This window comes from Hippocampus bargibanti, linkage group LG14 (assembly GCF_051943395.1).
Source record: "Hippocampus bargibanti isolate YZ-2025 linkage group LG14, ASM5194339v1, whole genome shotgun sequence".
In the NCBI taxonomy this organism is placed as follows: Eukaryota; Metazoa; Chordata; class Actinopteri; order Syngnathiformes; family Syngnathidae; genus Hippocampus; species Hippocampus bargibanti.
Genome location: NC_142747.1, coordinates 15,385,680 through 15,397,262, shown reverse-complemented (window position 1 = coordinate 15,397,262; position 11,583 = coordinate 15,385,680). Strand labels below are relative to the sequence as shown.

The following is an 11,583-nucleotide window of genomic DNA, read 5'->3' as shown; positions in this document are numbered from 1 at the left end:
TTTTTACAGTTATGAAAATCTATGCACATAATCACCTCCATAAATTAAAGTAGTAATTTTTTTGTATGGGATCGATATCACAATAAAGTGCCTTCGTTGTCCTCGTCAGAATGACTCAGTCGTCATGAAAATGTAGCAGAATAATGAAACTCTGAAATCTCATTTAAAGGACAACCGACGCCTCAGGACAAGTTGTGTCCATAATTTGTAAAATCACTTCAAATGACTTCTACTGAGCGTATTTTACAAAGATTCCACCGCATATAGCTATATTTTACCTTTTAAGACTTGCGCTGAATATTCAGGAAGTCTTGTTTTTGAGGAGTTGGTGACGATTCCTGACGTGACGTCACCTCAGGAACGCCCCTGACCCGAGAAAGTGACACACAATGCATTTTGGGTACTTTGTTTGGTCTGAAAACATCGTGTTGATGGCGAAATTAGAAGGAAGACACATAAATAATGTGATAGTGACTCCAAGACGTCCTGGCGTGACATCACGAACAAGGAGGCGGGACCTTCTGAAACTCGCCATTTCCGAGGTCATTTTGAAGTAGTTTTTGGACACTTTAAGTCATTTTTATCGGTGTTTTGCATTTGACTAAAAATGTCAGGCTGCATGTTTTTGGGTATTTCATATGCTATAAAACGTTTTTCTGATGTCAGTTAGGAAACAAAAACAAATGGTGTTGGTTGTCCTTTAAACAAAAACCATTATAATGATACATCTCTTAATGTACAGTAAATATTTCCACTTGTGTTTCAACATTTTGGGCATACGATTGTCGTCGAACGTGGCGACGCGTCAGAGTGAAATATCAATTGATATTGAGCAATTTCAAGACTGCTCCGCTACAAATGTTTGCGACCTGAATCCTATTGTTATGTTTGAGTCACACATGAATTGAAACTCCATTCTGGTTTTTGGTAGGGTTAAATTTGATCTTATTTTGTAGTCAAAAAAACAAAAACAAATGCAACTGGTAATATAAACTGAATGTGTGTAGACAGAACCAAATATGCCGCCATATTTTTGCCGGTTTTTGCAAGGATTCCATGGATGAACTGATCAGTGTCTCCATAAATTTATCAGTTTCTGGTATTTGGTGACATGGAGGTTTAATCTGCTCAAAATCAGTTTCGGGATGCAGTCGCATAGGCTACTTACCGGCACAACTTTAGTTTGCTGATTAAGCTCTTCGGATGAGGAGCGAAATGTCCTCCGACACCTTCAAAGAAGTACAGATGACAGCTAAAGAAACCTTTTCATCCACAGTCCCACCTAAATGATCAAAAATAGCAATTCCGTGATTTGATGAGGCGCACTCAACTGGAAGTATTGATTAGGTGGCAATATGTCTTCCTGTAATTAATACAAACCACAATCATCACACACTCTTTGGTAACTTCAATCGTTTCTTCCTGAAAACAGTGCTCACAGTGAATTTTTCACATTTTTCCCTCACAGTTTAATGGCTTTCTTTGTACATGTGCGCGAGAATACGCCTTCCCTCTGTTGTGCTAAGGATCTATCTTTTACGGCGGGAATGTAACTTTGATTATCTATTATCCGCCGTGCTGATGGGTTGCATGTTTGCATAGCGTCCAATGATGTAGATTCAGTGTAAGACGTAGTTTTGCTTTTATGATGACGGTCCTCTACAAGCATGTGTATTGCGAAGTTAGTGTCGTGTTCAATTTCTCGAGAAAAAGTGGATGATGGTGATGATGATGCTAGACTTTGTAGTGCAATACAAACCTAGAGAATGACTCTCTTTTTTTGTCTTTTATTTTCTTAATCCACTTTCATACAAATGCAAGGGAAGATGACAAATAAACAAACACTACTACAGAAAACTTTGACAACCTTTGCGGTCATTTTAACCACATCGTGTTTTGTCTTTTTTCCTTTCATTGATGTGACATCTGCAAACTACTTTTTAGTATGGAGTCATTAAGATGTCCCTTTTGGCTCAGAGAAGGCTGATTTTGTGCACAAAGAAACCACTTATTAAAATGTCTGACTATTTAAAAAAAATAATAATCACAACAACTGAAAAAACTCAATTCGATTAATCCATTTACAGAGCACTTTAAAAACAAGTTGCAAACATTGTGATGTTCTTAAGTCATTCACTGCCATACGATGTGGAAAACTGTGTCCACTCCAGTGCCAGGGTTTTTGTCATTTTCACTCAAATTCCAGGACCCACAGAATATTGAGTTTTTGGACAACATCAACATTCAATACAGCGTAAGAAACCTTAGACTCTCTTCTTTCATCAGAAAAAAAGAGTTAATTCCTAAGTTATATGGGTCTGGAGTTATCTGAGCTTGAAATGGGGACGACTGTACAAAAGGCAAATGCTGTGCCTTCGTGGGAGGGAGGAAAAACATTACCAGAGGTCTGACCAGGGCTTTATCGGCACCCCTGCAAGAAAAAACAAAACCTGAACTAATTCGGGAATGGCGGTCCATGTTATGCTTTTCAATTCCCAAATAAATTGGGGAATAGCAGCTAAAACAGAAACAATAGAAAATAACGTTGAGATAAATTTCTCATTTCCATCCCCAAATTTATTCGGGAATTGAAAATATGACGTGGAGCGCCATTTTGTTCGGGTTTAGATTTTTCTTGCTGGGGGTGCCGATAAAGCGCTGTTCAGACCTTTGGCAATTCTTTTTCACTTCCACGACGCGGCAGCATTTTCCTTTTGTCCATGTTAGCGCTTTGTTCCAGCTTCAGCTGTTGTTAAAGCACTATATAAACCAATATGTATGGATTGCATTGTATCTTGTATTGTATTTCAAGCTCATATAACACTCATATAGTTTAGGAATTAACTCTTTTTTTTTCTGATGAAAGAAGAGAGTCTAAGGTTTCTTATGCTGCATTGAATGTTTATGTAGTCCTAAAACTCAATATTCTGTGGGTCCTGGAATTTGAGTGAAGATGACAAAAACTGGCATTGTAGTGGACGCATTTTAGCATCTCGTCTGGCAGTGAATCTTAAATGTAATTAATCAATTGGAGCTTCTTATAAGTGATTTAGTTCCATAATAAATTATGGGAGTCGTCATAACCGAATAACTCGGCGCCTCCCTAATGTGGAATGTTTCTCCTGTGGAACTATCTCTTGGAAACACACACATACACACAAACAAAAGCAAAACAAGTTGTCGTATAAAATCAGTCGGTAATTGTGTCGCATGGTCACAAATGAATCACACTTTCTTCTTCAATCAATGTGGCCGTGAAGCCATTTCCTGTCATTTGGCCATTAAAGACACTAAAAGGTTTTGCCTGGCAGCGACTGTCCTTGCACTCAGTCCTAATGAGTTTTCTGAGACTCCAACAACAAACTCTTCCAGACTCCACTGGACGGGAAAAAAAGTGTTTGCTTCAAACAAATGTAAACGTTTTGCACGATACCAAACACAACTACTGTAGCCTTTGCTCAGACCGTTTTTTTTTTTTTTTTTCTGTTTTTGAGAACACCTTTGGACTACAAGTTGATCCACAAAACGGTCAAGTAAACATTCGAAGCCAGCTGCGAATCCTCAGGAATTCAAAAGGCTCTCACCTGACTTACAATTGCCCATTCGTATTTTAACTCTGATAGTCAATAATTTAAAAAAAAAAGCACAATATTTGACATAACGGACAACCCACGCCTCCGGACAAGTTGTGTCCATAATTTGTAAAATCACTCCAAATGACTTCTACTGAGCGTATTTTACAAAGTTTCCACCGCATCTAACTATATTTTACGTTTTAAAACTCGCACTGAATATTCAGGAAGTCTTGTTTTCGAGTTGATGACGATGCCTGACGTGATGTCACATATGGAACGCCCCTGACCGAGAAAGCGACACACAATGCGTTTTGGGTACTTTGTTTGGTCTGAAAACTTTGTGTTGATCCGTGTTGATGGCAAAATTAGAAGGAAAACACATAAATAATGCGATGGTGAGTCGTTGTGTGTTGCACCAACACTACTATTTGATACTAGATGACACAAATTCTCAGCAAACAAATCAGCCCATTTCCAACGGAGCTTGGGCGCCTTCTTGTGCATTTTCTGGGCGCTACATTGGAGTCCAGACGCCTCAAAATGAGACGGAAGGACTTCTTTAATCGATTGCAAACATGCTTTCCTTTTCAGAACTATTTGAATCATATTCATAACTGGATGAGGAACAAAAAACCATATTCTCCGAATCGAGAGCAATTGTTTTGTTTCTAGAGTTTGGGAAGACCTCCTGGCGTGACATCACGAACCAAGGGGCGGGACCCTCTGAAATTCGGCATCTCCGGGGTCATTTTGAAGTAGTTTTGGGACACTTTCACTAATTTTTATTGGTGTTTTCCATTTGACTAAAAATATCAGCCTGCGTGTTTTGGGTATTTTAGATGCTATAAAACGTTTTTTCTGATGTCAGTTAGGAAACAAAAAAATGGTGTCGGTTGTCCTTTAAATTTTGAAGAGTAGTAGATGACATGTTTAAAATAACTGCCATTCCCAAATTTATTCGGGAATTGAAAATATGACATAAAGCGCCATTCCCGAATTTGTTCGGTTTTTTTTTTTTTTTTTTTTTGCTGGGGGTGCCGATAAAGCGCTGGTCAGGCTTGTGGCAATGTTTTTCCCCTCCACAAGGGGAAAACCTCCACAAATTGGCGTTTTCGTGTTTATTATGTTTGTTAAAGTCATTATAAGTGCCTTGCATGCTGGGTCCGAGAGGACAGTAATTTCATCTGTGCTGTATGTCATGCATATTAGCATATTTGACAATAAAGCTGACTTTGACTTTTGACTTTGACAGAGCATTCCCGCCCTACCCCGCCTGGTTTATGAATCATTCTTTGCGCAATCACCTTGAACTCTTGCCGTCCCGACTGAAGCAGTGAGTCAGATGTCAAAAATATACCCAGCGGTTTCCAGTTTCAAAATATTAGACACAACGCTAGCGTGTGACGCGATAAACACATTGCAAAATGGATCCATTGCTAGCAGCAATCATTTTTACCTCTGCCTGACTGACAAGTTCATTCTCCTTCATACGCGCCATCACGTAACTTGATTTAACTTTGCAACGCTGCTTGAAGCAAGGAAGAATTCCTTCTTACCACTTAAAGGACAACCGACGTCTCCGGACAAGTTGTGTCCATAATTTGTAAAATGGCTTCAAATGACTTCTACTGAGCGTATTTTACAAAGATTCCACCGCATATAGCTATATTTTACGTTTTAAGACTTGCGCTGAATATTCCGGAAGTCTTGTTTTTCAGTTGGTGACGAGTCCGTACGTGACGTCACTGAAGGAACGCCCCTGACCGAAAAAAAGGACACATTGTAGCAGTCCTTCCATCAGGTCAATGCATTTTGCTGTGCTTGTTTGGTCTGAAAATGTCATGTTGCACCAAAAAGAGCCAGAAGAGTGCGACCAAGCTCCACATAAGGAATTTATCAGCCTGATTATCAGGCTGATTAATTCCTCACAGGAGCTCGGTCGCCGTTTTCTGCCTCTTTTTTTCTACTGAGCGTATTTTACAAAGATTCCACCGCATAGAGCTATATTTTACGTTTTAAGACTCGCGCTGAACATTCCGGAAGTCTTGTTTGGATCATCATTTATGGGACTTGATGGGAAGTTAGGTGTCAGTGTAAAACCCAATGTGTGATCACATTTAATGATCTGTTCCCTGTGTAAGTTAAATGTGGCTCACATCTGTTGCAGTTTGTAGCCCCCCACCCACCTCCAACGCTATTTCCTCCTCGATACACGCGTGGAAAAAAAAACAAACCTCCCTCCTCTGCACATGCGGGCACTCCCCTCTTAGCATTCTCACCTACAGACAGTTCTCGCTGAGCATTTCAAAGCATCTCCTAAAAAGAGATGAGAAACAAAAGCTTTTTTTACCTCCATTTTCATTTGCAGTATATTTGTGACTTTATGACAACAACTTGGCATGCGTACACCCTTTGGACTGCAATTTTCTCTCCCCAGGACTTTACAGTAAAGACTCGTTGACATCCAAACATTAGCAGGTGAGCTCCTTACCACTTTTTTGCCTTTCAGTAAAAAAAATAACTCAAATTATGAGGACTTATAAAGTTTTCCTCTAAATAAATTGACTTAATTTTCACAACGTATTATTTATTTTCTGTATGTGATAGCTTACCATGTTAAGCGCTTTGTTATAGCTTCAGCTGTTGTCAAATCGCTATATAAATCAATATGCATTGTATTGTATTATTATTGCAACTTATTTTTTGCTTGTACACCTCTTTTTGGAGAGTGACCCAAAAAGATGCGTCCTTCTGAGTCCCTCACTGCAGTAATGTTTTCTCACGAAAGAGGAGTGTATAAAAGTGATTGACAACTTTGTCAGACGAGTACAGGTTTGCTTGCAACGAAATAGTGGCCATTTGGAACATATCTTGGGAAAGCCATAGATTGTCTAAAAATTGACAGAAATGGGCGAAACTCTGGTGAATGGTCTTCCGTAAACTGAATAACGAGTGGTTGTAATTTGAAATAAATAGCATTTTAATCAAAGCCACAATTGAAATGTTTATGGGTATGCATCTTTTTGGGTCACCCTATAAAACAGTATGATTGTAACAGTATGATTTAAATACTTTCAGATCATATTTTTTTTCACTTCCATTTTTCTGTTTGTCTGCATTTAAATATTTTATGTTGACCACAAGGCACCTTGTATTAAGGCTGCTTGACCTGAAAATATCCCGCGAGTAAATTTAGATTGAGGTACAATCATGCCTGAGAGAAACGGGGATTTCAAGCCTCGCTTGAGTAATAACGTAGCTTACTTGAGTTTACAACATTAACAAACACATAGTTGGCTCATATGGAACAAGGAGTCAAGTGAAGCTTGGCTAGTAGTTATGAAAAGCAGGCCTGGTCTGCTTTAACCGGACCAAAAATAAACATCAGTTAACCCTTAAAATGTTCTTACGCAGAAAACGAAAAAAAGGTTATGATACAAAGTGACCTTTTTTGGCCTTTGAAAGGGGCACACCAAAATGGATGAGTAATTTTAGACATCATTTATCTATAAAACTTTCCAGCCACTTACTCATCTTATATGAACAGCTTTGGCAGCACGCCTGCATGCACACACGCACGCTTGGAACCGCACAAGGGTTTATATTAGCATTTGCTGAAGATGGGCAGACTCAAATGTCTTCTCCATTATTGAATTTAGATCGGCGAGAGCATCTCTGGCGTGGACCTTAATGGCATTATATCCTTCCTGGCTCTTTGAGCACATCTGGAGCAGGCTTGGATAATTTAATACAAAGAAATATTGAAATATCTGATAACTTTTGAGACACTCTCCTAAAAATACAATATCCATCCATCCATTTTCCGTACCACTTAATCCTCATTAGAGTCGCTGGGGGTGCTGGAGCCTATCCCAGCCGTCTTCAGGCAGGAGGCGGGGGACACCCTGAACTGGTTGCCAGCCAATCACAGTGCACACAGAGACAAACAACCATTCACGCTTACACTCAAAACTAGGGACAATTTAGAGTGTTCAATCAGCCTGCCATGCATGTTTTTGGAATGTGGGAGGAAACCAGAGCACCAGGAGAAAACCCACGTGGGCTCGGGCAGAACATGCAAACTCCACACAGGGAGGCCTGAGCGAGACTCAAACTCAGACATCTGCACTGTGAAGCAGACGAGCGAACCACTTATTCACCGGGCCGCTCAAAACTTTAAAAAAAAAAAATACAAAAAAATACAATATCTCAATTAATATTTTCAATATAATAGTAGAAATAAATAAGTCAGCTCATGATGAGTATTATTATTGTTGTTATCACTATTATTATTATCGCATAGCGTGTACTTGAGAGTTTTGAAAGGCGCTTATAAATTAAATGTATTATTATTATTATTATTGTTAGTTATTGTTATTTTTATTTTATTTTTATTTTTATTGGTGTTATTGGTGTTATTAGTGTTATTAGTGTTAACTGTTATCAGTGTTATTAATGTTATTCATATTAATACTAACGTGCATATTAACATTGATATTAATATTAATGTTAATCATAATGTTCCTGTTAATAATAACATTAGTATCGATAGCAACAGTGATAGTAATATTGTTATTATAATTGATATTATTATTATTATTATTGATATCACTATTAATGTAGTTATTATTATTGTTGCTGTAAGGTCTCCTTGAGAGTTTTGAAAGGCACATATAAATGAAATCTATTATTATTATTATTATTATTACAGTAAAGTCTCGTTATATCGATATTCTCGGAGTCGGAAAAAATATCGATATAACCGGACTATCGATATATCCGATCCTGCGGCATGTAAATTTTCTCCTTGCGTTCATAGGAATAGTATCGTAATAAGCAGTACTATCGATATAACCGATATCGATATAACAAGACTTTACTGTATTATTATTATTAGTGTAATTATTATTAGTGGTATTACTGTTATTAGTGTTAGTATACCTACCAGTGATTGGTGAAGAACCAGGAAGTGACTAGTGAGTAAAGGAGAGTTTCTCATTCTTTTGATGGTTAGCGTGGTTGTGTAGCTTTTAGCACTTTGGCCTGATCTTTTAAATCTTCTGGCTTCGAATCTTGCCTCAAGCCCCCTTTGTAGACATTGGATGTTCTACCAGTGCTTAAATGAGGTCTATCATAGTACTCAAGCTCAGTTCCACATTGCCAACACATACATGGCTTTTTTTAGATATTAGAGATTATGATTGAGTATGAACCTTTGGTTGTCACTTTGTCATTGTCAAGACTCAGTTATGCTTGCAGACATCTTGTATTGCGTAGTTCTTGTCTTTAGAATATTATGCAGTCGGGAAGTGGCATAGATTAACATCCGGGTAGAGATTGTATAACAGCAGCCCCTTTACTTCAGGATTCTCTGACTGTGCATCTCCGATGCTCATAAGCGACTTAAATCGTTGATTGATTTACTTCGTGCCGCGCTGTCCTTAATGTGCTTTATGCAAGCAAGACTTGCACGATCACCCCAGTTCTGAATATGTTATTTACTAAAGCTGCAGTCGGTCTCTGGGAGTTCATGCAAATAAGTATTAAGAAGATTAGTCAGCGTTCAAGTCAATGTTCTTGTCAATGAACAGACAAAAAAAATAAATAAAAAAAAAAATCCGGAATACTCGAAGCTGCAGTTTAAATGTAAAAAGTTTGAAAAATAACGTGGAGGTTAGCGGGAAGAAAGGAAATCCTTCGTCAATATTTATCTAGCTGGCTATCTAGCTGGCCACTTACCTGGCTATTTATTTGCTATCTATTAGCTCTCACTAGCTAGCTATCTGGCTAGCTATCTATTAGATCTCACTAGCTATCTATCTGGCTAGCTATCTATTAGCCAGCTAGATAGGTAGCTAATAGCTATATAGCTATCTGGCAATCTATTAGCTAGCTAACTGGCTGGTGAACGTTGGCACTTCTGGCTGCCGCTACTTACCCGCAGAAAAACTGATCCTGTGACTGTAATGTGGCCTTGACAGTTTTGAAAGGCGCTTGTAAATCAAAAGTATGATTATTATTATTATTATTATAAAATGCCATAGATTGGCTAACAAGTCATATTGATTGTCTCCAGGAATGGATATTGGAGCGCAAATGCTCCAGCAACATTGTAGATGGATAACACAGCACAACACAACAGGCACACATTTTATTTTATTTTTTATTTATTTATGTATGTTTTTTGTTTTTATTTTTTGCTTGAACGGATAAATAGCATTTTCATCTCATGGCGCCTGTTCACATTCCTTATATGATTCTTGCTATCCATCCATTTTCTAATCCACTTATCCGGGGATGCTGGAATCTATCCCAGAATCATCAGACAACACCGAGGACACCCTGAACTACTTGTCCGCTAATTGCAGATGATTCTGACCAATTATGTTATTTTCCCCCACAGCAATCATGAACGGTACGGGAATCTGGACGACAGTATGCGTTAAGATCGGTGACAGCGTCATTAGCGACCTCCTGATGAGCGTCTACATCCTGGCATTTATCTTCGGTTTGATCTTCAACATCGTCACCCTGGGCCCTATTTTGCAACAAGTGCGCCGGCAAAACATCCTGGGCATCTTCTTGCTCAGCCTTTTACTCTCCGATATGCTTTTCATCTTCACCATGCCACTCTGGATCAACTACTACCACCAGAACCATCACTGGCAGCTTGGCGTGATGTCGTGCAGCGTGGCTGGATTCTTCTACTACTCCAACATGTACATCAGCATCTACCTTCTGTGCGGCATCTCGGTGGACCGCTGCCTGGTGGTCACGTACCCCTTGCGCTCCAAAACCCAGCGGACGTCTTTCTACGCCTGGGCGCAGTGCGTCAGCATCTATGCCGTGGTCACCGTTCTGCACGTAGTGGTGCTTTTCAACGATAACCTGACCGACGCCCACGACGGCCGAGATGACCGTTGTTATGAAACCTACCCCATGGAGAAACCTGTGGCTTTGTTCAACCTGCTCCGGGTGGGAATCGGCTTCTTGCTCCCGCTTCTGGTGCTGGCTGTCAGCTACTGGAAGGTTCTAGCGACGGTGGCTCAGAGTCCCGGATTGAGCGCCCAGGTTAAGAAAAAGGTGCGCATGCTGTCTTTTTGGGTTATTGGGATCTTCTCTGTATGCTTCGCCCCTTACCACATCCTGCTGCTCACCCGCTCGCTCATGTTCTACACGTATCCGCTCGAGAGCTACTGCAAGTTTGAGCAGAAGGTGCACTTTGCCTTCTCGTGCACGCTCGCCTTGTGTAGCTTGAACTGCGTGGTGGACCCTGTGCTCTATGTGCTAGTCAGTAATGGAATTCGAGATGACGTCAAAGTGTGCTGCAAAAGGCACAAAAGGACACAGATGAACGAGCGCCCACTTTCCAGGCACGACACGGCAAAGTTGAATAATCAGTTAATATGAACGTCCTCTTCCCACTCGGTTCTCCGGGTTAAGACAATCGGACGCATTGCCATATTTGTGCAACCCCCTTCGACAACTCCTTCATATTCTGCTCACTGTAGATGAGGAGGCAGATAAGACCGCTATGACGTCTACGAAGTTTGATGAAGCTGGTATCCATCACAGGGATTCGCCAACCTTTTTGGTCCAGGGACCACTTAACAGGAAGACATTGTTCCAATGACTGAAAGCTTTGGAATGGAGGGTTTTCGGCACCCACCGTGGAACAAAATGTAAAAATGGCAACAAAAAAACAAATCAACTCCACCTCCATAGTGTGGACGAGGTCATTGTTTTGCTATGGGCCACATTGCTGTGATGGTTTTGTCTCGAGGGCCGTTATGAACTTGGGGAAACCATTCGAATGTTTCATCTCCTCCACAGATTACACACAGAAGGCACAACAAATTAATAAATAACTAGTTTTCAAATCTGAAGTCAAGAATAATGACTGTGATTGTGGTTTACATACGACAATTTGGAAGACGTCTTGCATTGCTTGTGAATCAAAACAATGACTTCAGATTCGGACAATATGCTTTCTTGTTGCACATCCAGT

General features: G+C 39.8%; 1 protein-coding gene across 1 annotated transcript; it reads left to right on the top strand.

Annotated features, from left to right (window-relative positions):
- The first annotated feature begins 5,772 nt into the window (after positions 1-5,772).
- On the top strand, positions 5,773-11,583 carry gpr184 (G protein-coupled receptor 184). The gene is made up of 2 exons (XM_089013707.1): positions 5,773-6,053; positions 9,979-11,583. The coding sequence occupies exon 2, from the start codon at positions 9,984-9,986 to the stop codon at positions 10,983-10,985; it is 1,002 nt and encodes a 333-aa protein (XP_088869833.1). The 5' UTR covers positions 5,773-6,053; positions 9,979-9,983; the 3' UTR covers positions 10,986-11,583.